This window comes from Medicago sativa, chromosome 2 (assembly GCF_051527215.1).
Source record: "Medicago sativa cultivar Bolivia chromosome 2, Bolivia_mono, whole genome shotgun sequence".
Classification (NCBI taxonomy): Eukaryota; Viridiplantae; Streptophyta; class Magnoliopsida; order Fabales; family Fabaceae; genus Medicago; species Medicago sativa.
This window is the reverse complement of record NC_140750.1, coordinates 76,053,489-76,079,543: the sequence shown is the minus strand read 5'-3', so window position 1 is coordinate 76,079,543 and position 26,055 is coordinate 76,053,489. Positions and strand designations below refer to the sequence as shown.

Below are 26,055 nucleotides of genomic sequence, written 5' to 3'. Positions count from 1 at the left end.
AACCTCTAAGCCACTTTTCTGGACTTATATTACATGGTCAAAAAAAGGAAGAATCTTAAATTACATGGGTATAATATGTGTTTTTTATTTTTACGGGGTCATTTTTCAGACTTCGTGAATATTACAAAGTCAATTTGAACAATTAACCCATGAATTTATATAAGCATTAAATGGAAAACAATAATAGAAATATAATAATGTTGGAATTAAGTTTCATTAACAAATTCTCTAATGTCTTTTATGTTGATTGTACACTCACAATGTTTCAACTGTATCTTTAAATATCGCTGGCCATACATATTAATATCTTGCATATGACAAGTGGTCTATTTTATCATTTAACTTATTGTTATGAAAATAAAACAAATAGAGAGAATGATGGAGAGAATAAGAGGAAGAGAGAATATAGAGAAATGTTATTCTTCTCTGGTGTGTTTTAAAATGTTACAAAGGAGCTCTATTTATAGGGAAATAGAATAGCTTATGGACTAAGCCCAACAATATAATAGTATAGCCCATTAACCAATTTGCTATTTGGACATCCACTATTAATATTAATAACACCTCCCCTTGGATGTTCATCGAGGATATGCCTCATTAAAACCTTACTAACATAAAACCCAATGGGAAAAAAATTCTAGTGAAGGAAAAAGAGTACAATATCCTTTTGAGTGTGAACTGCCTCGTTAAAAACCTTACCAGGAAAACCCAATGGGATAAAACCATGGTGAAGGGAAAAAGAGTGCAGAACACATTTATTTCTCCCCCTCATGAAGACAAATATCTCTTAGACGGCGAATACCAATTCTTGATACAAGTTTCTCAAATACTTTACTTGGGAGTGACTTTGTAAAAACATCTGCAAGATTATCACACGAACAAATTTGTAGAATGTTGACAGCACCATTCTTCTAAAGATCATGAGTGAAAAAGAATTTTGGAGAAATAAGTTTTGTTCGGTCTCCTTTATTGTATCCTTCTTTCAACTGAGAAATGCATGCTGTATTATCTTCATAAATGATTGTTGTGTCCATTCTTCCAGAAGATAAACCACAATTATTTTGTATATGTTGAATCAATGACTTTAACCAAACACATTCTCTACTTGCCTCGTGGAGTGCTAAAAGTTCTGCATATACAAAATAATCACGTTATCATGCAGAACTTTTAGCACTCCACGAGGCAAGTAGAGAATGTGTTTGGTTAAGGTCATTGATTCAACATATACAAAATAATTGTGGTTTATCTTCTGGAAGAATGGACACAACAATCATTTATGAAGATAATACAGCATGCATTTCTCAGTTGAAAGAAGGATACAATAAAGGAGACCGAACAAAACTTATTTCTCCAAAATTCTTTTTCACTCATGATCTTTAGAAGAATGGTGATGTCAACATTCTACAAATTTGTTCGTGTGATAATCTTGCAGATGTTTTTACAAAGTCACTCCCAAGTAAAGTATTTGAGAAACTTGTATCAAGAATTGGTCTTCGCCGTCTAAGAGATATTTGTCTTCATGAGGGGGAGAAATAAATGTGTTATGCACTCTTTTTCCCTTCACCATGGTTTTATCCCATTGGGTTTTCCTGGTAAGGTTTTTAACGAGGCAGTTCACACTCAAAAGGATATTGTACTCTTTTTCCTTCACTAGAATTTTTTTCCCATTGGGTTTTATTTTAGTAAGGTTTTAATGAGGCATATCCTCGATGGACATCCAAGGGGGGGTGTTATTAATATTAATAGTGGATGTCCAAATAGCAAATTGGTTAATGGGCTATACTACTAGATTGTTGGGCTTAGTCCATAAGCTATTCTATTTCCCTATAAATAGAGCTCCTTTGTAACATTTTAAAACACACCAGAGAAGAATAACATTTCTCTATATTCTCTCTTCCTCTTATTCTCTCCATCATTCTCTCTATTTGTTTTATTTTCATAACACGTTATCAGCACGCTCTAATCAACTAAGAAGGTACATAACTCGTCTTAATCTATTATAGTAGATTGTAATTTTGTATCGATGATTATAGGCTATTGTTGTAATTCCCTCAATTTGGAATCGATGCCTTATAGATACACTTTATCGTTATTATGCAAATTATATACTGTTTGTTTATTTTTTTTTAATTAAAAATTCAAGCATCCCTGAAGGATCGCACAAAAGATTGATCACATCTATAATATAGTTCCTGAAGAACTATATTCAAAAAGAAACGCATCCCTGAAGGATTGCTTAAAAACTCAAATTGTTTTCCAATGAATTCCTGATGAATTCAAAGGTGCTGCATCCCTGAAGGATTGCTTAAAAACTCAAATTGTTATCCAATGAATTCCTGATGAATTCAAAGATGTTGCATCCCTGAAGGATTGCTTAAAAACACAATTTTTACTGAATTCCAGATGAATTCAACAAAGATACGTCCCTGAAGGATTGTAAAAATGAACTAATTATATTTATTATATTTTTGATCAAGATAAAATTATATAGTTTCAGAAGAACTCAAAAAGAATTCAGTAAGTATTTTAATATCCCTGAAGGATTGCAAAACTAACACAATTTTCATTATTTTTTTTATCGTAAATTTGCTCTATTTTAGTATGATCATCTTTAGTGTTTATTTTAATATTTGTGATGAATAATATCTTAATGTGCAAGAATAGTGACAAATTTTTTTAATATGAATTTTATTGTATTTTAATATTGTAATCAATAGTATTTTAATATGCATGAATAATTACCATATTAAAACATTATGTCATTATGGTTAACATTATATCATTATGGTCGCATGAGTATTAACATATGAAACAAAACCATGAGTATTTTAAATTTTAAAAGTTAATTTATTAATTTACTTATGTTTACGCATGTCTATCCCAAGGAACAAATTAAGTTCTCAATGCTTTATAATAATAGTGATATTGTTACTTAATGATTTTCCCTTTTACTATTATTCTTTCATTAAAACTTTATTAGTATGGAACAAACTTATTGCGAAACAATTTTTTTTAGGGAATGCAACTTTAAGGTATATATTACGAAACAAATTTCACTTTTATTATTAAGTTTTCACTTAAAATATTTATTAGTTGTATTTTATCTAACTTGATTAATCTTACAATTTGATGTTAGTAGTAAGAATGTCAAATCTTTCAAAACTCCATTTTGAAGCCCTTGACATTTCTGGAAAGAATTATTTGACCTGGGCCATGGATGCTGAAATGCATTTAGCTGCGGAAGGAAATGGTGATGCCATAAAAGTGGGAAACAAGGCATCTGAACAACAAAAGGCAAAAGCATTAATATTCCTTCGTCATCATATTAATGATGCCCTTAAGAATGAATATCTTACCGTGAAAGATCCACTTGTGTTGTGGAATAAACTAAAAGAAAGATATGAGCATTTAAAAGCCATCATCCTCCCAAATGCCCGATATGATTGGATGCACTTGCGGTTACAAGATTTTAAATCAGTGACTGCTTATAATTCCGAAGTATACAAAATCACTTCCCAGTTGGAATTGTGTGGAGAAAAGAGAAAAGATGAAGATCTGTTAGAAAAAACATTCTCAACTTTTCATGCATCCAATATGCTCCTGCAGCAGCAGTATCGTGAAAAAGGCTTTAAAAAAATACTCTGATTTGATTTCTTGCCTCCTTATTGCTGAACAAAACAGTGAGCTGTTAATGAAAAATCATGAAGCTCGCCCTGCTGGCGTTGCTCCATTCCCTGAAGTGAATGCATCCCAACACAACCATTCTGGAAAAGCTCGTGGGCGTGGTCATGGTCATGGTCGCGGTCGTGGTCGTGGCAATGTCCATGGACGTGGTCGTGGTCATGCTCATAACCATAATGGAAATCCCAAAAACTCATTTTTTCACCAGAAGCTGAAAAATAATGATAAGGGAAAAGGTGGACAGAGTAGCAAATCAAATGAGAATGTATGTTATCGATGTGGAGGAAAAGGTCATTGGTCACGTACCTGTCGTACGCCGAAGCATTTGGTTGACCTTTATCAACAATCACTAAAAAATAGAGAGAATGATGGAGAGAATAAGAGGAAGAGAGAATATAGAGAAATGTTATTCTTCTCTGGTGTGTTTTAAAATGTTACAAAGGAGCTCTATTTATAGGGAAATAGAATAGCTTATGGACTAAGCCCAACAGTCTAGTAGTATAGCCCATTAACCAATTTGCTATTTGGACATCCACTATTAATATTTATAACACTTATAATATTTTGCTAAATTAACCGATAATATAACATTACGTTCCAATAATGGTTACAGATTGCACACATAGTCTGATGTCTCGCAACTACCATATACAAATGAATATATTCAACGTCCCTTGAATAAAAAGTCCATGTCTAGAACTTTCTAAATCAAAAGATCAATTTCAAAGTTTAACATCGTATAAGCATTAAGTGCAAGAATAAATTCATCGACATAGTGAAATAAAGTTTAAATATAATCAATCAGATTGAATATTTACATCAAAACCATAACAAAATATACCTAATCCCAACAATATAGAGAATTAGTTAAGCATAACCTTACAATACATGCTGAAAAATGTATGGAAAAACAATTTTTTTTAAGAGGCTAAAATGGAATATATTACCAAAATAAAATGTTCTTCCTAGCACAAGGTGTACCAAGGAAGAACAATAAAGTCATTACAATAATTACAATATAAAAAACGACAACACCAAAGAACTAAAAGAGAGAAACAAACTAATTAGTGCTTAACAAAGTTAATGGACTAAGCCACCACCCATGAAAATTTAATGTAAGAGAGGCCAAATTTGCCTTCAACCACTCATAGGAAAGGAAAGTGCCTTAATCTTATCCACCACTTATAAAATGGAGCACTCTTTTGCCTTGAAGATTCTGTTGTTTCTTTCTTTCCACATTTCCCACACGGTAGCAAACCAAAGCACCTGCATTAATGTTTGTCGCGCTTTAGCTCCACCACCAGCATAAATAAATTGCTGAAAATGGTCCATTACATAACAAGGAGTAACCATAGAAATTCCGATCCATCTATAAATAAAGTTCCAAACAGAACCAAAAAAGCGACAATGCAATAATAAATGAGATGAATTTTCCAATGAGCCACAACCAGAAGCACACAACTGAGAATCATGATCAATCACGCCACGACTAAATAAATTAACCTTTGTCGGTAACCTATCTCGAAAGCAAAAAGAACTACCTTCAATGGAATATCCTTATTCCAAATGTATGGAAAAACATTGATGTTGATTCTCCAAACTTCGTCCCCGTGTCCCTTTGGTCGCTATCCTCTGTGGTCTTAAAATCCCAAAAAATGGCAAATATACAAAAGGCGAATCATATGTTCGCTAAGCGAATTGCAATTCACTTTTGCAAATGGTTCTCTGTTGCTATACTTTAATCTGTCTAAATTGACTTAGTGAATTGTCATGCACCCGTCTTCTTTGATTTTTTTTTCCTAAATGAAAAGCTTTATGACGAAGTTTCCTTTCACGACCAAGTAATCTTCGTAGCCAAGTTTCCTTCATGGTTAAGTTACTTCATGATTAAACTTTTTGATCAAGTTTCATTTTGGCTAAGTTTACTTTATGATTTCTTCACAGTTAAGTAAATTTCTTAGTTAAGCTTTCTTGGTGGCTAATGTACATTTTGATCTCTTCATGGTTAGATAAAATTATTAGAGTAGTGATATTTGAACAACTCATTTTAGACAACTTATGTGACAACTTCTTTTTTCTCTCTTTTCATTGGTCAAAAGCAATGGAGAGAGAAAAGGAAGAGAGAGAATAAGAGGATAATGTGAGTATGAGAGAGAAAGTTGTCAAAAGGTTGTCACAAAGTGGTTGTACAAATATCATTTCTCAAATTATTAACAAAGTTAGTTTCATCATTGTATCCTTTATGTAACACCCCGTTTTCCCAACATAAAAATTTCACATATAAATCAGAGTCATTCAACATAAACGGAATGCTACACTTCTTAAAAATCATAAATGGAATAAATAACAATTCATCCTTCATAAATTGGTCACATAAATATTCAAAAACTTCGCAGTGGATTTTAATTCAACAACATAATTAGTCTTGGCACGAAGGCCTCATCAAAACATCTCGTAATAATCCAAAAACTAAATCATAGTCATGTTAAATCATAAGCAGTACGTAAGGAATAGAAAATAGCCACAAAAGTTCTCATCCCGTTACGTATCAGAGCACCTAAAGACACAGTGAGAGATAGCCACTCACGACAGCAATCAACAGCTACTTATTCTCGATCACCTGCAAGTTACTCATACGAAGAGCAACATTTCCAAGCAGAAGGGGTGAGATTCACAAACAATAATGTTAAACATATAATTCAACAATTATATTTAACAACATAAACATCATCAACATATCATAACAATGGTCATGTAGCATCATTATCATCATCATAATCAACTTCATAATCAACATCATTATCAACTTCATAAATTAACTTAACAACTTGACTCGACAATGCAACTTAAATCGACTATGCAACTCTATCATTTTACTCATGCATGTGGTACCATTCTAAGACATAAGCCCTCGTCGTTTTTGAACATAAATATACCCCTAGGGCATGAGCCCTCGTCGCTATTGAGCAAAAGCTCCTGGGGCATGAGCCCTCGTCTTTATTGAGCAAAAGCTCCTAGGGCATGAGCCCTCGTCTTTAAATGAGTATGCATGGACTCAACATCTTACAACTTAGACAACATGAACGTCTTATATGACTCCAATGATTTGGATCAACATCTCACATCTTAGACCGACACATGCAGCTTTAATCAATAGTAAACAGCAACATGGCAGCACATCAATAATCTCAAGATATAACAATATCAAAATGTAATCATCGTCTCAAAACATCACTTATAATTCACATAATGCATATACGATTATGTATATATATATATATATATATATATATATATATATATATATATATATATATCATCAGTAACAATATTAAATCATCTTACAATAACTTCACATATCATCGTTAATATTATATTCAAACATCAACAATTCATCATATAACATCGTATTCAAACATCAACAATTCATCATGCAATTTTGTAAAAACATAATAAATTATACATAACATATTTCCATGTCAAACCAAAGCCACTGGAAAGCTAACAAAATTATCTAAAACTTTCATGTTTACACCCAAAGGCCAATTCTGTACCGATCAATACCAGTTTTAGTTTCGAAATCGAAAAAGTTGTGCAGAAAGTCCATAAAAATTCACTGTGACCTACGTGCAGTAACTTGACCATAACTCAAGTTCTATAAATCATTTTGACGTCAGACCAACGACATTAGAAAATTAATATCCATACCTACAACTTTCGTGTTTACACCTAAGACCAATTCTGTGCCGATCAATACCAGTTTTCGTTTCAAATTCAGAAAAGTTGTGCAGAAAGTCCATAAAAATTCACTGTGACCTACGTGCAGTAATTTGACCATAACTCAAGTTCTATAAATCGTTTTCACGTCAGACCAACGACATTAGAAAACTAACATCCATACCTACAACTTTCGTGTTTACACCTAAGACTAATTCTGTGCCGATCAATACCAGTTTCTATTTCAAAATTCGGGGCAGAGATAAGAAAAAATGAGGAAAATCAACTTATATTATTTAAACTTCACATTCATTCAAAATCATCACAATCAACAACAACAACTCAACATAATTCATACTCAATTCATAATATGATATTAACAACAACAATCATTAATAACCACAAATCAACAACAACATAACATAAATCATCAATTATCACTCTTAACCCTAATTTTCCAATTCTCAAAAACTAAACCTACAACATGTTAAATGAAATTTTCAGAATCATAGACCCAAGATTATTGAATGATAGTCCCACCCTTACCTTAGATTGATTGATTGCAAGGATTTTACAGACTTCTCTTCTCTGGTTCTTCTCTTCTCTAGGTTTCTCCTCTTTCTCCCAAAAACAGTTTGCACGTAATCCTTATTTTCTAACTCTGTCTCTCCTCTTTATATAAACCTTAACCTATTTATTTTCTCTTAATTCCAATTCTGTCCCAAAGCCTCATTATTCTAAATAATTATATTTTTCCACTAAATATATTCTTCCACTAATTATATTCTCCCACTAAATATATTCTTCCACTAATTATATTCTCCCACTAAATATATTCTTCCACTAATTATATTCTCCCACTAAATATATTCTGATAAATAATAAAATAAAGCCACTCAATAAAATATCAACATATCATATAATTAAATAAATCATATAATTCGACTCTATCTCATGAAAAATAATTAAATAACAAGGAGGGCGTTACACTTTAGACTTTTCAATTACAACTAAGATGCAAAATAGGTCAAAGTAACTATGATCATGCCTAAAACCTAACTATATATTATATAATATATACAATAAATCAGGACATTTTGATATGATTTATTGCTAAACAAGTTAACCAATGTTTTAAAAATATGTTGTATTTTAAGTAAATCCAGCACTTATCATTAGGGGTGTTTAAAATCGGACCAATCCATTAGAAAACCGCAAACCGAAACCGCAAAAAACTGCATTTGGTTCGGATGTATTCATATTTTTTTTACTCAACTACGTGGTTTAGTTTGGTTTGCGATTATTATTTTAACAACCTAACCAAACCAAATCAAAATGCAACATAAGAAAAACACTAATTAAACATATGTTACCTAGACCAATACTTATAGAAAGTCAATGAAAACTATTATAAAATGACATATTTTTTCTCCTGATAAGTTTCTTCTTTGCTTTTTATTTCAAAAGTGTATTCATATGCTACTTGAAATTTTAATGAATGTTAAAATCTTGGTCTTTTGTATTTCTTACAAAATATGATTACTCTTTGTTCAGGTTTTAAATTTGGTCTATGTAGTTGAGAATTTTTTTAATTGAATATGAAATTGTAATGTTGGATGAAATGAAATTTAAAACATTATTTTTTTTTGTGTGGTGGTCGGGGTTTGAACCCCAGACCTTGCATATATTATGCATTTTCCCTACCAACTGAGCTAAGTTCACGATGACATAATATATTCTTAACATGATTTTAATGTTGGAAAATAAATTGCATTGCCTCAAAAAACCACATCAAACGATCCAAACCAAACCACATTAGTTTGGTTTGGTTCGAATTTTATTTTAAAAGTCAACCGAACCAAACCAAACCGCATGTTTTTTATCTTGCGGTTCGAATAATTTTTAGCCTCAAAACCGAACCAAACCGCACCGCGAACACCCCTACTTATTATTGATACAAAGGAGAATGAATTTCACCTCATGGAACTTTCACCTCGTGTGGTATCTTTTCCTCATACCTAAGAGAAAACTATAAATGTGCCGATTGATTGACTAGGTTCAGTGCTACAATATCGACTACTTGAAGATGTAAATTTCAACTCCTCCTCTTGATCAATTAGATAATATAATGTCTGCATACACCTCTATGCTGTTTAGGCAGAAAATTTTTTAATTTGTTTTTTCGTCTATTATTTCTCGCTTAATCAAAAATAATAAATAATCAAACCTTTTTCGTCTATTATTTCTCACTTTCTTTGTCCCAAAATGTAAGCTAGAAAGACAAACTTTCATCTTATTTATTTATTTTTTAATTTTTAAAAACCATTTTTTCCAAGAAAAACTTTTTTTTTTGAAGGATCCAAGAAAAACTTTTGTTTATTCTCATGAAATTAAATGCAAATTACATTCAATTTTCTTTCTCTTTCATTTTCTCCATAACCAATAATCAATGAAAATTGTTTTTACATCTTCCCATAAAACTTATTCCAATGAAAACACAAAAAATTATGCTCCAAATTTTTATATTTTAGTTTTCAATAAGTGTGATTTTTTTCCCTTCTGAGGAGTAAATTTTTAAGGGTTAAATATGTTTTTGGTCCCTATAAAATGGCGACCTTCTAAGTTTAGTCCTTACTTAATTTTAATAGCTTTTTTAATCCCTACAAAAAAAATTTACTTATAATTTTAGTCCCTGCTAAAATAAATTTTGTTTAATTATCCTTAAACTCTTAAATTTTTAACGATTCTTTTTATACAAGTTTAGAACACTATGAAAGGTTCATTTACTAAAATCTATAATTTTTTAACATGAAATAAATTAAATCTGAATTTTTTAAAACGACAAAAGTTTAAGATATAAGTAACAAAAATATGGACGTGGAAATCAAATTTTTGCGTGATTTTTTTCGGAGGACCTTTTAATAACGTTCTTAACACGCCTGTAAAAAATTGTTGAAAAACTTAAGAGTTTAAGCATAAATTAAACAAATTTGGATTGAGTAAGGATTAATATTGAGTACAGAAATTTTTTGTAGGGATTAAAAATGATATTAAAATTAAGTAAGGACTAAACTTACAAGGTCGCAATTTTGTAGGGACCAAAAACATAATTAACCCAATTTTTAATTAAGAAATATTATTTACTTTTTATATCAATGGTAATATATGATTTGGAAATACTTAATCTTAATGAGTATATATAAATATATTTAACCCTTTTCTCAATGAAAATAACACCATAAGTAACTCTCTGATACCAAAACCGACCCTGAATTGTTCTTCGTCTGTCAGATTTCCGATTCCGTTACAATCCATGCAGTGATTGTCAGATTCAGGTTTTTCCTCTCTCTCTCTCTCTCTAAATCTACTTGTTAATTACGCTTTCTCTCTCTATAAGGTTAACGTTTCTCTGATTTCTTCTATCACTGATTTAGGGTTGTTTCCGTATTCGTTTTGCTTCGAAATTACATTGATAGATTGAATCGAATTCCGTCAATTTTTCTACATACATTCACCGTTTTGTTTATGTGATTGCTATTTGAAGCATTAAATTTGAAATTTCTATGAACTATGCAATATTGTTGTTGATGATGCTAATTTTCAATGAGATGATTTGAAACAATTGCATGATATTATTTTTTAGGGTTAAATATGTTTTTAGTGCCGGTGAATATCTATAATTTCGTTTTTAGTGTTCGTATCCACTTTTTAGTCGTGCAAATTAAAAACAATGTAGTTTTAGTCTCTTCCTACAGAGGGACTAAAAACACGTGGTTTTGTATTTTGCGGGACTATAGAGTAGATTCAGGGACTAAAAACAAAATACACTAAATTTATAGTGACTAAAAATATATTTAACCTTGAATTTTAATATAATGTGTATGTCACAATGTTCTAATTTTGTTTTTACTTTATGTATGCTTGGTTATTCAGTGAGAAAATTTAGTTATGGGTGAATTGATTATGTAAAATTGAGTTGAAGGTAAAATGATTTATATGTTTGAACATGAATTTAAGTGTAAAAATCAATTTTAGAATCAGAAGCTATAATTTTTAGGTTCAAATAAAATCAATTATGGAGGCAGAATGAATTCTACTACTTTAGTGAACCAAACATGTTAAAATCAATTCTACACCTCTAGAATCAATTTTGGCTCTTCCAAAAGTTGAACCAAACCTAGAATTTATTATTTGCTGTTGATTTGTGTTTGAAGGATTCATGTAATTAGGTTGGAGTTTTTTTTGTTATGGAGATTGATATATTCTTTGGAGATGTACACTTGTTCATTTATGTTTGTTGTGTTTGTTTTTGAGACTGATGTCCTCCCCTTGAGTAACTTGAGAAAATATTGAGGAAAACCAAATTAAAATCTTCTTTTACCAGTGGCAAATACTGTTATTATTGTTATCAGTTTATTGTTTGTAACAATATCTCACTGAATAGTGATTAGTTTTTTGATTGCATTGATTATACTCCCTCCGTCCTTATATGTAAACACCCTTTTATTAGAGGGAAAGGGTGGTTACATATAGGGACGGAGGGAGTATATAGTACACATTCCTTTGTAGTTGGTACTATGGTGTATACTTAATCTTGACGAAATTTTCTACATGCAAAATGATATCTGCGTATTGTATGTTGGTTTTTGTTGTCTTTATACTGATCAAATTTATTATTTTGTAGATTTCAAAAGTCAAATTTTTTATTTAAGCCAATGGTAAAAAGTACTCGTTCTAGTCAAAAGGCCAAGGATGAAGAAAATAATAATGGGAGGGTGACCCGAAGCAGCGAGAAAGCAAAAATAAAAGCACATCCCAATGTATCGGATACAGCTGGTATTAGAAAGTCTTCTAGAGAAAAACCATCAAAGATAATTGGAACCTCTTCAAGTACTCAGAAGTCTGAGCATGTAGAGAAGGGAACACTGCCAGCTCCTGAAACCAGAAGGAAGTCTGTAAGGGTCGAGAAAATGAAAACACCAACGCCAAGTCCTTTGACGAGATCTGGCAAAACTAGGAACCATTCTTTTTCTGGTCCTTCAGATTCTAAAAGTGCAGGGTCTCTTGGTTCAATTTCGAGACAGAAGCTACAAAAAGAGAAGAGTGTGAAGCAATTGACATTTGAAGCCAAGGAAGTGAATGAAAATGAGGAACACAACGTGGAAAGTTCCCAAGTGAAAAGAAAGAAAATGACCGCCCTGATGTATCGGTCTCTCTTTACACAACCAAAGAAAGGTACTTTGGTGTTTTGTATAATGTCATTCTTTTTTGCCAACTTTCTTGTTCACTCAGGCACGAGTTTTGTTACTTATCCAAATCCAAATGTAACACAAATCGATGTTAATTTGATGGTTAACGTTAAGTGCATTGTTATGTTAGAAGAAAGTAGTTAAATGAAGCTAGCACAGGGGTTTCTCCTAATCGCTGGTTGGGTTGGTTTTCTTTACATATCAAATTTATTAGAAGTGGACATTTTTTTTCGAGTAAGGCATGCTAATTATTGTTAGCTATTATTTAAATTATCCATTTTTTGATTGCTTGATTTTCAGATTGCCTTGGGAATTCTGATAATATTAGCAAGCCAAATCAGGAAGGTGACAACAGTAGTGGAGCCAAGATTGACGAGTTATCTAAAGGAAGTTGTTCAGATAACAAAGAAGTATCGAAGAACGGTACACTGCCATCGGAAGATGCCACAGCAAAAGAGACCACAGTTGACTCTAGGATTGGCGATAAAAGGTGCCAAAGCAAAGGTGACAATAGTAGTGGAGCCAAGATTGATGAGTTGTCTAAAGGAAGTTGTTCAGACAATGAAGAAGTCTCGAAGAATGGTACACTTCCATTTGAAGATGGGAAAGCAAAAGAAACCAGAGTTGACTCTAGGACCGACGAGCCAAGGTGCCAAAGCAAAGCTGACAACAGTATTGGAGCCAAGATTGATGAGTTATCTAAAGGAAGTTGTTCAGATAATAAAGAAGTCTCAAAGAATGGTACACTGACATCTGAAGATGCCAAAGCAAAAGAGACCAGAGTTAACTCTAGGTTGAGTGGGCCTATGACAGATTTAGCAGAAAATTGTGCGACTCCTGGTTCATTTATACCATCTAACACCCCAACTTATGAGACTAGTGTGGTGCCCAGAAGAGGACAGCCTGATTGCTGCGAAGAGGAGACATTACCAACATTAGTGTCAGGAGATTCTGCATTCAATGATGATGACTTGGTCAGTAACAATGCTGGTCTTGGTGGGGGTGAAAAATTAGCACCTTCTAAGAGAAAGGCAATCACAGTGGACATTGATTCAAATGTTCCTTCCTCATTATCTAAAGGAGACAGAAGCAACTTGATCCCTGATGCTCTCCCTTCAAAACTAGGTGGCAACGAGTCATGTTCCAAACGAATAAGGTACTTGTTGTTAAATGGCAGTAAATGGTATCAAATCTAGCGACATAAGAATTCATTGTTCAATTTTTTGGTGTGTTCTGTTGTTTTATTTATTTTTATGAGGTTTGGCTTTAATAATGTTCCCTTCCTCTATATCAAACCGTCTGATTTTTTTTTTTTTTTTTTTTTTTTTTGTGACTATAAAGCTCATATACACATTTCTGTCTTCTCTATTTAATATTCAAATTCATGGTCATGTTACAAAGTTCTTCTATTGAATCATTCATATCACACATGCTGCTTGATATATCATATTAACCACCTTTTGTCCTTTTTGATTATTTTTTACTCAACATGTTTGTTTGGATGGTGTCGGCCTATTGTTTATTCTTGCGAGCTAATATGAAAGTTATTTCTCCTTTTGCACAAGTCATCTGCAACTCTATTGATTGCAAAGTCCTTGTTAATACTATATTTGGTTACAAAGTTGAGAAAGAGAAAAAAAAGAGGAAGCATATATATATATATATATATATATATATATATATGATTTGCCAGAATACACCAACTACTTTTTATGGAATATTTACCGAGTATGGCGGGACCCCTTCCCGGACCCTGCTTATGTGGGAGCTTTAGTGCACCAGGTTGCCCTTATTTTAGCAACATGCACCTTAGGGTGCATTTAATCACTTCAGTTATCAGTTATCACTTGCTAATTGAATAATTTTTTGAGGTGATGGGTTGGAGAGACTGGGTGCTTATTAAGTATTTATTATAAAATGAGTGATGTGTACATACGGGACCCGTTGAAGAACCTAAACGGGAGTTCCACTATGGATGCTCTTACTACCATGGCAATCCCATAGAATATCCATTATCTCTACCACTCTCCCTCAAGCTAGAGCATATAGATGATAGATCAATCATATGCACCAAGTTCGTTACATAGGTAATTTAAACGAATGGAGAAGAGAAATAATAAGAGCTAGATAACTACTGATAAAAACTTGATAATAACATGATACGAAGGACTAAACTCTAATCCTTACTTATAGGGATAGATAGACTTGGTCCTAAATAAACAAGGAAATCAAGAATCAAATAACTTCAACAATCATCAATAAATATAGCAAAGTATTTGATCCTTAAAGTTGACTCAGTATGGTTAGGTCCTCATGCGTGCGCTCACACACATATTATAATGAACCAGGCAAAAGAAGACTTACAGATTCAATTATGCAATGAATTACAAAAATGTTTTTCAAGTTGGATAATTTTGTCGAGTGTTAGCCAACTTTTGTAACTTTTCAAGGCCAGAGCTACTCATTTACTATATTTACATATAAAAATGTAAATATATGGGCGAAATATTTTGCTAGGAATAATATCATTTACCCTTTATCTGTTGATCTGTTCATTGGCACTTTGACGTATTAGGCGTTTTCAGGTCTAAGTGATTGGTTCTTTACTTTGCAGGTTGGATTTTAATCCTACAGCCGAGGAGTCGCGTAACCCATGTGCAACTGAGGTTGGGTGTATTTATTTTATTTTATTTTATCCACATCCCCCCCCGCCCCCCCCCCCCCCCCCCCCCCCCCCCCCCCCCCCCAATTTACTTAAAATTTGTTACAAAAGGGCTTACAATGCACTAATGATAGATTGCTGGTTAATAATTAATCAACAGCCCTCTGGTGCCCAGGCATAGAATCTGTTCCCTTAAATCAAAATTAGCAACATGTATCTATGTACATTTATTTCTGTTCATTTGTGGTAAGTCTCTTATTTCTTTGTATCTTTTCATTGGCTTCAGGACATAGATGTCATTGAGGAAACCGTGCAGCAGAAGGATAAGAGCGACCACGCAAGTGGAACTGGACACCTTAAGGTTTGTTTCTTTGGATGTATAGGTTTGGCCTTATCCCTCAACTCAAATGTGTTTTGTTGCCTATTTAATTCTACTGGGATTTCAGGGTAGCACTGTGGAAGACAAAAATATTCATGCTCTTCTTGATGGTCGAAGTGTTGTTCATCCGAAGGAGAAAGTGTCAAGTGATATTGCAAACAGATGCAAGTCGGACTCCTATAAGTTGGTTGAGTATTGGGTTCCTGTACAGATATCTAATGTGCAGCTTGAGCAGTATTGTAATACTTTACTTTCAAATGCTTCATTTCTTTGCTCGTCGCCAAAGATTGATAGTGTTGGGGCCATTCGTGATGTCCTTATTTCAATCCGGAAGGTTAGTTTGCACTTTTTGAATTATTTGCATAGATTGCATAATATCAAAGATCATATATATTTGCTTTAGATTCTAGCTGTTTCATTCCGCCGCATTTGGTTAGTACAATATATTGGTTAATTTTCCTTTATTATTAGATTAGATGGTTATCAATAAATTGATCATAATTCTCTAGTAGTATCATGTAAAATATTTAAATTTTATCCTTTCATATTTTTTAATAATTTTAAATATTACATAGCAGTTTTAATCAATCTTTGACATGCACGATTCATTATTGGAAAACGTCCTATTTCACCTAGTGGTATGACCTAAATAGACTTTATCCAACTTTGACAATCCTCACCTTGCGAGCAAGTTTTGTAGGGCTGAGACGTTGAGTTTAGATAAAATCGGAACCTATTCTAGATTGCCACCCAAATTGATCAGGCATAAGGCATAAGACCCCTGAGTGAGGTGGTACTCGAGAAAAGTACAAATCTCACATTGCCTAGTAGTGAGATTTTATTTGTTTTAGTTAGATCTACTATCTAAGATTCATCGATCAGTGATCGAAATAGGTTTGGATTCATGTGGTTAAATTGAATCTATTTTAATTATTATGCGTATAAAGAAATCTTGCTCCGAAGTTAATTTGGTCTCCCTAACTAAAAACTAGAGCGAATTTGGTAAACAACCCTGTATATTTTTTAGAGGAATTCTTCTATAGAATTGCACATAACACAATCTTCACACACAACGAATGATAATTTGACTTGTAAGTAACATTAAAAAAACTTAAAATCTACAACGAATGAAAATCAGGAAGGTCCTTCTCTCTCTCTCTCTCTCTCTCTCTCTCTCTCTCTCTCTCTCGTTGTTTTGGGGGTTTCACCCAGATCTGTTTCATGCGTTAAATAAAAAACAGACACTGCTATTCAGTAAAAAAACAGCACTACTTACTTGGAAATCAAATCATCTTCCTACCGAAATCATCCTTAATCAAACTCTGAAAAATCACAGTTCACTTCATGCCCATCAGCTACGGCTTCACATGCAAATGGGTGCCCATAACCATTCCCATAATCTCTATACCAAAATATTGTGCCTGAGTGTGATATCTTTATATATGGTACTTCCTACGCAACACACTCTTCAGCCCACACGAGCATTGTTCTATTGCTATAATTTGCTTTAACCATTGCTTACCGTATATTTTGATTTTAAAATTTGGGGTTTTTAGCCCCTTTTTGCCAAAAAAAAATCAGTATTTCTCATTTTAATTGTTGATGGGAGAGAGAAAAAAAAAGGTTTCCATGTTTTGATTTAACATTTTTTTTAATTTTTTTTAATGTGTTTTAATTAGTTGTTTGGAAGAGTTAAGTCTTAGATGTGTTTCCATCCGAGTATTTCTCTACTTTTTAGTAGTTGATATGGTGCTCCTTTACTCTTTCAATTAACTCCACAGCTGTGAAGTGGCTATGAATTTTCGTAACGGTTTCGTTTACTGGCTGTTGTATCTCTTGACAGTGTTGTAATCATCCCTATATTATTGAAGAATCCCTGCAACCTTTACTACTAAAGGGCCTTGAAGAAGTTGAGTATCCGAGTCAAAAAGAAAAAGCCGTTGCATATCTGAATGTTGGAATAAAAGCAAGTGGCAAGCTTCAACTACTTGATTCAATGCTCACAGAGTTGAGAAAAAATAAATTAAGGGCACTCATACTTTTTCAGGTATGTATTTTGCAGACTATATTTCCATATATTGACTACAGGTATCTTTCCATACTTCATAAAGTTGCTGACCTGAAAAACACTATTGTGTTTTTCTATTACCGGGTCACGTACTTGACCCACGTGCCCAGTAGGATGCGACTTGGTAACTCACCTTCGATTTTATGGTTCTATGAGGCGGTTCCGCCGTGCCCACACGACTTGTGATCCTGGTCTTGCATGAGCACATTGTAGTCACACTCAGAGGCAGCAACATTGTGGTCTCGTTGTGAGTCGACTCGTGATTCTGACTACAACATGATTAGATGTCAATGATTTGGTTAAAGATATGATCTAAGATAGAGCATTATGGCATCATTTGATCCATGCAGTTGACCCCACCTTTTGTTAAGGACGGATTTGTTGTGTGTTGTGTGTGTCTGAGAGAGAGTTAAAGTTTCATTTATTAGAGTAAGAGAATTCGAGAGAGGTCTCACTGTTCAAGTTTTCTTTTAAGATTGTTGTAGAAAGCTTAGAAACATGTTTTTAGTATTAATAAACAAGACTCTTCAAGAGTAATCAGGTCATGGTATAACTTTTGATTCTCTTTGTTGTTTGGTTGTCATCGTACAACACTAACTGTTTTGAGTAGAGGAGGGGAAGAGGGATGGAGAAAGGTTGAGCCATTGATGGAGAGAAGGAGACTTGAGGATGAATGCCATCAAGAAGTGGAAATAGTTTTTTTTAAGTTGTGGAAGGGACTAGAAGTTATCCCTTGATTTTCTTGAGAAACAAATACGTACTTTTTCCCCATCTATTATCTTTGATTTGTTTTGTCCCATGCCGATTTTCAAAAAATAAAACAAGTATTTTTGTATTGTCTAGTTATTCTTTTTTTAGCAAATCAAATGCACAGAGGCATGGAGTTTTTTTTTAATTGTCATGGCCACTTTCTAATTTTCTCATTGTACTGGTGTATGTGTGTTGGTTACTGCTTAGGGAATGTCATACCCTGCTTTCTTTTATGTTGTGTGTTTATGCACTTTGAGAAAAACCAGGTCATTGAGTTATAAGAAATTGTTATTGAATTTGCAGCCAATTGGAGTTTCTGGAAAGACTTCAATAGTAGATATTTTGGATGACTTCCTGCGACAAAGATTTGGCGAAGATTCGTATGAAAGAATTGATAATTGTCTTACGGCTTCCAAGAAGCAAGCTGCCACGAAGATATTTAACGACAAGAATAACAAGCGATTTTTCTTTTTGATGGAAACAAGTGCCTGCCATCCTAGCATAAAATTGTCATCAATTGGCGCTATTATTATATTTGACAGTGACTGGAACCCGATGAATGATATAAGATCCCTTCAGAAGTTGACACTTGATTCACAGTTTGAATCGATCAAAACATTCCGTTTATATTCACCTTTCACTGTTGAAGAGAAAGCTTTGATTCTCTCTAGGCAAGGTAAGACCCTGGACATCAACTGTCAATCTTCAAGTCGGGGTCTCAGTCATACTCTCTTGATGTGGGGCGCAGTTCATCTTTTTGACGAGTTGAGAGTTTTCCATGACGGTGCAACTTCCACGTCAAATCTAAAACCACTGCTGGAAGAAACAGTTTCACAGTTCTCATCCTGTCTAGCTGATGTTGGTGAAGATTCTGACACAAGCAACTGCTCAATTTTATTGAAAGTCCAGCAACATGGAGGAGCCTACCTTGCAAATTCTCCTTTGTTTGGTGAGCAGGAATTTAGGTCGCCGGATGAAGAGGTACCACAAACGTTTTGGAATAATCTGTTGGTGGGGAGACAGTTTCAATGGAAGTACTCATGTGGTTCATCTCAGCGGAGCCGGAGGAGAGTTCAGCCTTTTAATAATTTGGCAGGTGGGACCGACCATGTGAATGAAGGCACAGCAAAGAAGCGCTTGAAAGTAAGCAACACTAATGTTGATCAGCCTTCATCAAAATCTGTAGGTGAAAAGTTACCCAATGGAATCAAGGCAGGTTAGTGTCTGGTTTGTTACTTAAACTTTGTTATGATCTTTTATTGTTGTAGATTGATTTGTTTTAGCTTATTTTGTGAAAAAGATCACCTATTTTAAAGGAAGAATATGTTCAAAGTTATTAATAATATTCACATTAGAATACGATATATACTTAAGAATTATCATTAAAACCTGCTGTATTAAAAAAAGGAGAATGCTAACCAGTGCCCCATGGGCAATGGTTAAGCATCCAAAACAAGTAAGTTTTCATGAAAAAGTTGTATAATTATTACTCTATCAAAAGTAACATCTTATATTTCCAAGACAAAATTTCTATTTGTAGATTCCTTACCCAGTGCCCCAAGGGCAATGGTTAGCAAGACCCAAAAAATGTAATTTTTCTTGAAAATGTTTTTTTTTTTTTGTCATTTGGTGTAGTTTTTGTGGAATAAATGTGCCCCAAGCACTTCTATGTTATTGTATCTAGACGAGTTAAAAATATTTTTTTTTTATTTGTGAACAAACATAAATCAGCTTTTTCTTAACATCTCTAATTTATTTCTATCAAAATGACATTTATTTTGATTAACCAACATGCCCTTAATGAGGTTAACTAACAGTAAGAATTATCTTTGATATGTTTATGATATCTTCTGAAGCCAGTAATTTACTTTTGCAGGAACCTTTGGAGATCTAGTGGGTAAAGTCACTCAATTCTTTCCTAGTTCAACTATGTGTTGGTGTAGCAATTCAATGTGAATTATAGTCCTTACTCACTTTGTTTGCTTGATCATATGCCAGATAAACCTCAGGGTAATGATGTTGAATCCGGGAAAAACGGCAAAGTCCATGATGAGCTGAGGAGCTTACATCTTTCGCTGAAGCCACAGATCACAAAGCTCTGTGAAGTTCTTCTTCTTCCAGTATGCAGCATGTTTTTCTCTTTGTTTAGTTTTTCTTGCTGTTTATTTTCCTGCTTTGGTCCGTTGCCAAGATTGCATTCTAATAACCAGATTGTTTGTGCTAATGAAATCTGAGCTCTATTGTAAGTTGGAATTTGATTTGATGTTATGGTGACACATATTTGGTAATGCAGGATAATGTCAGGAATGTGGTTGACAATTTTCTTGAGTATGTTACGAACAAGCATCATTTCAATTGGGAATCTGTTTCAATACAGTCTTTTCAAATATCTCTGGTCAGAATATTTCTTTCTTAGCTTTTGATTGCTTGAAAAAAATTAGACTTTTGTTTGTTTGTTTATTTATTCTTGATTGTTTCCATATTATTTGTCTTATGTGATTCTTGTTACGATTTGGGCTAGCTTTTCCTTTCAAGCAGTAGTATTTTCTGGAATTTGATTTCGGTGTATCCTATCTAGCCTTCCTAATTTTGTGTACTATGTGCTTCATTTATTTATTTTTGGGAAAATCTAATAATCAATTTGTTAATTTTTGGCATATTTGACATTTTTCTGTTGCAAGCCAACCATTAAAGCCATTTTTTGTTTGTACTTGATCTGGATAGTTAGCTGCATGTATGCCTTGAAATTTTTTTTCAACTGACATTCGTGTCTCTGGGTAGTTTAGTGAGGTCGTTTATAAGGTGGCTAGACTCAACCTCATTGTCATCAGTGCAGGACATAAATATTATTATGAAATAAACTTGGCTTGTAGTTGTTTTGTCATCATCTTGTGGAAGATAATATATAAGAAATATTTTTTTTTGTTGATATTTTCCCCTGCTGTTTAATATTTCTCATTATTATGGAACTTCCACTTTTTTTCTCATGTCTCTTATTCCTTTTGAAACGGAGAGAATCTAACTGCCAAACCATTTTCTTATCGCAATTTTGATATTTTCTATGTAAAATAGGCTTGTAAAGTACTACAGGAATTTATTTCCTACCTCCTGTAAATGCACATATTTCATAATAGCATAGTATGTATAAGTAGGACTGATAATCCCCCCTCCTTGTATTGTTCAAATTTCAGGTTAGGGCTGCTGCTTCTTTGCTAAAGCACAAAGTTGACCAGAAGACTATTCTTGCTCTTTCAAAAGAACATTTGAATTTTGACTGTAAGCAAGCAGAGGTGGACTATAGTTATTCTTTTCTGCAGTGTTTGAAGAAAATATTTGTATATCGTACAGGCACTTGTAATGATAATTCTTCTCCGAAAGTTTCTAAATCATTGGACGGAGTTTCATGTACAGAAGTAGTACAAGAGGTTGAATTGTTCAAAAAAGATTTGTCCAAAAGCATTAAAAAAATTCAGAAAAAGTTTGTAAAAATGCTGAACAAGGTACGCCTTATGTACCAGGAAGAGAAACATAGGTTGAGAGTGGTGAATGAGGATGAAAAGGCTGAATTGGAGAGAACATACAAAATACAGTTAGCTATGACTCGATCCTGCTATCCTAATGAGGTGGTAAGAACAGAAACACTTAATATTTTGAATGTTGACCATCAAAAAAGGATTGAAGAACTGAAATGTGAGCATGAAACAAGACTCAAGGAACTTGAGGACGAACACTCAGAACATATACGAAAGTATCAAGTCTGGGAAGCATCTTGGGTGGAAGAAGTGAAGTCTTGGGCAAAGAATGAATTACTAAACATAGTTGCTTCAAAGGGACCTGGGACTGGGATTGATTACTCGCAGATGTGTGATAATGTGGTTGAATCCATGATAGAGGCTGGGGCTATGGTTACTGAAACCAATTCCCCTTCAGTTGGTAAAACTGTTGAACTACAAAATTCTCTGGTCAAGCATGACAGGGCTAATGAAATGGACATTTTGGTTCCAAATGATCAACCAATCTCTGGAAGTGAGGACCATAATATGACTGAAAATCAATATGTGAGTCAGGAAAACATTATCTCTAAACATTCCCATTCGAGAGGGCAGAATTCTGATGGTGCTACAAGCATGACAGATGAAACTAATAGGTCTGAAAATTTTGGACATGACTCTCGAGATGGTTGTGAGAGGTCTAATTTAGGTACCACGAGCCTGCCAGATTATGAGAATGCCACACATATAGAGCACCAATGTTCAGATAGAGGTTCATCAGGCGTAGAAGGGCAAATTCCAGTTGAATTGCAAGAAACTACTGATAAAGGGGACTCTGTAAGCATCTCAGAAAGACAGGTACAAGTTGAAATGCCTGCGACGGACAATTTTACTGATTGTCAGCTGCAGAATGCAACTCAACTGAACCCGCCTTCATCTATGGATCAAATATCCGACAGAGTTTCAATAGATGTGCCAGTTGTAGATGATGTTTTATCATCAAAGCCTTGTCAAGCTGTTAGTTTAACCGGTTGTCAAGATAAAATTTCCCTTTCAAATCCACCTTTGGAGCAACAAATACCTGATGGAGATGTTCCTGTTATGGAGCCAGAAAATAGTCATGCAGTTGCTGAGTGTCATATGGAGCCTTCAACAAATGCTATGCTGGTAGATAATAGTACCACAGATGACCGGGAGGGAGGAGTACATGGAACTGTGACCAGTGCTCCAGTACCTAGACCAGTTAATGTCATGGAGCCTCTAGGACAAGGGAAGGAATTGCCATCTGTGAAGTCTGCTGCTGACAAGAATTCAGATGGGGCAACGCAAAATTCTTCGGAACAAGTTCAAGTGGCATCTAGTTCAGCCGATGTTGTACCAGCCAATCAAATCACAGTGCCTTCAAAGCAGGTGCATCAATTAGCTGCTGCAGAGCCATCTTCCAACTTGGCTATGTCAGGTTTTTCTGATGTTCATTTAGCAACTGAAGATGAACATCAGCTGAACAGCGTACATAGTCTCCCCACTCATCATTCTGAGCCAACTTCTGTGGTTCCAAACAAAGATGTTGGGCAGTCACACTCAAACTCGGCACTTGGTTTACATTCAAATCAAGTTGCTGTGCACCCTATCTCAAATTCTGATCTTGATTCGCGTACAGCCAGTAGAGTAAGAGCACAGTCTGGCTACAGAAGAAATTTGTCAAATCCTTTGGAGATGAATAATCATCCAATTCAATCTACACCCCCTTCATCTTCCAGAAGGCTTCAACATTTGTCCTATGATCCGCTGAACATTGAATTTGAAAGAATACAAAAAGTAATAGAGCAATCTTCGAAAAACCATGAAGACACGGTTAGTTTCTGGTTTGCTCATATTATCGTACTCTGATGATACTTATTCTAGGTTTCTATCTTTTCTGATTACTAAAATATTATTCTTGTTGGAGCAGAAATTGCGGTTGAAATCTGATTTTGAAAAGGAATTGGCAGAGCTCCGAAGAAAGTATGATGTTAAATTTCAGGAGATTGAAGTTGAATTTCAGCAAACAAAGAAGACACTGGATATAAATCTTAACACGGTTTATGTGAATAAGATCTTGGCAAACGCTTTTAAGTCTAAATGTTTGGATCTTAAAGTATCTGGTGCATCAGGAGTGCAGCATGGTATGTTTGCTTTTCATAGACATCTAAGTTTTAGTATTGCTTTTACAGCTTTGACTTGGCTTATTTTTAATAAACACTGTTCATAGCATGGACCCCGTTCTCAGCTTAATACTAACAATTTACTGACTATACCAACATTGGCCATTTAAAATGAAAAATATTCATAGCAAAGACCATATGTATCTTTTGAAGTCGTGTACATCCCATGCATTGATTGACACCGATATTGGTTGTTTGATTGAAAACCATATTTACTTTTTCAATCACATTTCATCATTGATTTTGTCGCATTTCTATTTTTGTATTAATTAGATGCTTTGTACTTATGAATTTTATTGCAAATATTAGTTCATTTTACCATACTATACTTATTTCAGCTTACCTAACAAATACAATCTTTGAAAGTTTCCAACCATGTTTCGTGTTGGTTGGTGTCTTATTTATTTTTCCTGTCCATCTGTGTTTTTTTCTTGACTGATCAAGTTTCAAACTAAGGAATAAGCCTGAGTTGGTAGATACTTCTAAAGCTTTTTAGAAGAATTCTTGCCAAGGATAATAACGTGCTTCTCTTATTTATTTTTTAAGGTCAACTTTTAAACTAAATTATATATGCAGTTTTGTTGTGGTGACAAATTTACGTACTTAAATATGTGCTCTTATGCATAGTGTGTCAGCATTCATGTCTTGTTTACTAATTCTATTCAGCAGCAGGCATACATATCACTAATTGTGGATGACTTGCAGCACTGAGTTTTCTGTTTCACATATTTTTCTAACCACCATCTCAATTTCAGATTCACTTCCACAGCATTTGCATCAACTTTCGAGACAACAAGCTGCTACTCGTCCATTCTTGGTTTCTGGTTCTTCTTCCGGTGAGTCTCCTGCGGCCAGTCTGCCAAGTCCCTCCATTGCTCCTAACTCACAGCACATGCTACCACCTGGTTACAATATGTCGGGAACTTTCTCCAGTTCCTCTGCAAGACCACCCCTCATAAACACTACTAGGTCTTCAATTGCCCGAGATATTCAAGGTGGTGAGATACGTGCCCCTGCTCCACATCTCCATTCTTCTAGACCTTCAATATCTGCTCCGCCCTCCAGTTTCAATCCTCTTCAACGTGGGATTCCAAGTCAGACAGCAGCTAGTAATCTTCGAGCAACTTCTCCCTCATATGCTCATGTCTCGCCTTGGCCAAGACCGCCAAGCTATCAGTCTAATCCACAAATGGGACGCCGGCCTGACAGTGCAGGCAGGTCAGCCTTACTTGGGAATTTTAGCAGTCAATCTACTATAACACCCCCAAATATTATTTCACGTTTGTCAGATGTGGCTCCCGCTAACTTATCCAGATCTGGGCCCAATAGCAGTAGTGTGGTGGCTAACTCGTCGCATCAAGCTGCATCTCAGAATTTAGTATGTTTATCAGATGACGAGTGACCAGGGCAATGTCTTGAATTTTTATTTTTACTGCGCTAACTGTTTGCATTTAATTATTGATAGTAAAATGTATATAGTTAATCAAGGGCAGCTTCATCTTTAAGCTCATTGATATTCCGATATTTATCTAACAAATTATTAATTAATGAATGACAGAAGGAAGCACTGTGAATCGTTAACTGGCTCTGCAGTGATCTATACTGTAATCGTATTTAAAAATTTATTTTATATTGGATTAAATGTTATTTGGGTTCACAGTAGGTTACGTGATTGACACAGATCAACGAGGAAAATTGAATGTACAAATTATAATGGATGGTCTATTGGTCTTGACAGATCAATGAGGATAATTGCTCATTTGTCAAAAAAAAAAAAAAAAAAGTATAATTGCTCGTACACATAAGGAACTTGAATCATGTACAAGTTTGTTTTTTACCATTTGATCAATAAGT

General features: G+C 34.1%; 2 protein-coding genes across 2 annotated transcripts; both read left to right on the top strand.

The window, feature by feature from the left end:
* Positions 1–3,144: 3,144 nt before the first annotated feature.
* On the top strand, positions 3,145–4,111 carry LOC146950823 (uncharacterized). The gene is made up of 2 exons (XM_085748676.1): positions 3,145–3,557; positions 3,682–4,111. Exons 1-2 carry the CDS (start codon positions 3,145–3,147, stop codon positions 4,109–4,111), a joined length of 843 nt encoding a protein of 280 aa, XP_085604802.1.
* Positions 4,112–10,625: 6,514 nt separating this feature from the next.
* LOC146950822 (uncharacterized) lies at positions 10,626–25,848 on the top strand. Its single transcript, XM_085746794.1, has 14 exons — positions 10,626–10,733; positions 12,083–12,633; positions 12,948–13,803; positions 15,262–15,313; positions 15,596–15,670; positions 15,756–16,022; positions 17,532–17,735; positions 18,810–19,722; positions 20,383–20,403; positions 20,505–20,626; positions 20,800–20,901; positions 21,698–23,851; positions 23,949–24,162; positions 24,957–25,848. Exons 2-14 carry the CDS (start codon positions 12,114–12,116, stop codon positions 25,601–25,603), a joined length of 6,147 nt encoding a protein of 2,048 aa, XP_085602920.1. The 5' UTR covers positions 10,626–10,733; positions 12,083–12,113; the 3' UTR covers positions 25,604–25,848.
* The last annotated feature ends 207 nt before the right edge of the window (positions 25,849–26,055 follow it).

What these genes read in the sequence shown, in the direction of transcription:
- LOC146950822 (XM_085746794.1), top strand. Translation starts at nt 12,114, where the DNA reads ATGGTAAAAAGTACTCGTTCTAGTCAAAAGGCCAAGGATGAAGAAAAT. An exon ending in GTAACCCATGTGCAACTGAG is followed by an intron (nt 15,314 to 15,595) that starts GTTGGGTGTATT and finishes CATTGGCTTCAG; the next exon opens with GACATAGATGTCATTGAGGA. An exon ending in TCCTTATTTCAATCCGGAAG is followed by an intron (nt 16,023 to 17,531) that starts GTTAGTTTGCAC and finishes ATCTCTTGACAG; the next exon opens with TGTTGTAATCATCCCTATAT.
- LOC146950823 (XM_085748676.1), top strand. Translation starts at nt 3,145, where the DNA reads ATGTCAAATCTTTCAAAACTCCATTTTGAAGCCCTTGACATTTCTGGA. An exon ending in AAGAGAAAAGATGAAGATCT is followed by an intron (nt 3,558 to 3,681) that starts GTTAGAAAAAAC and finishes TGAACAAAACAG; the next exon opens with TGAGCTGTTAATGAAAAATC.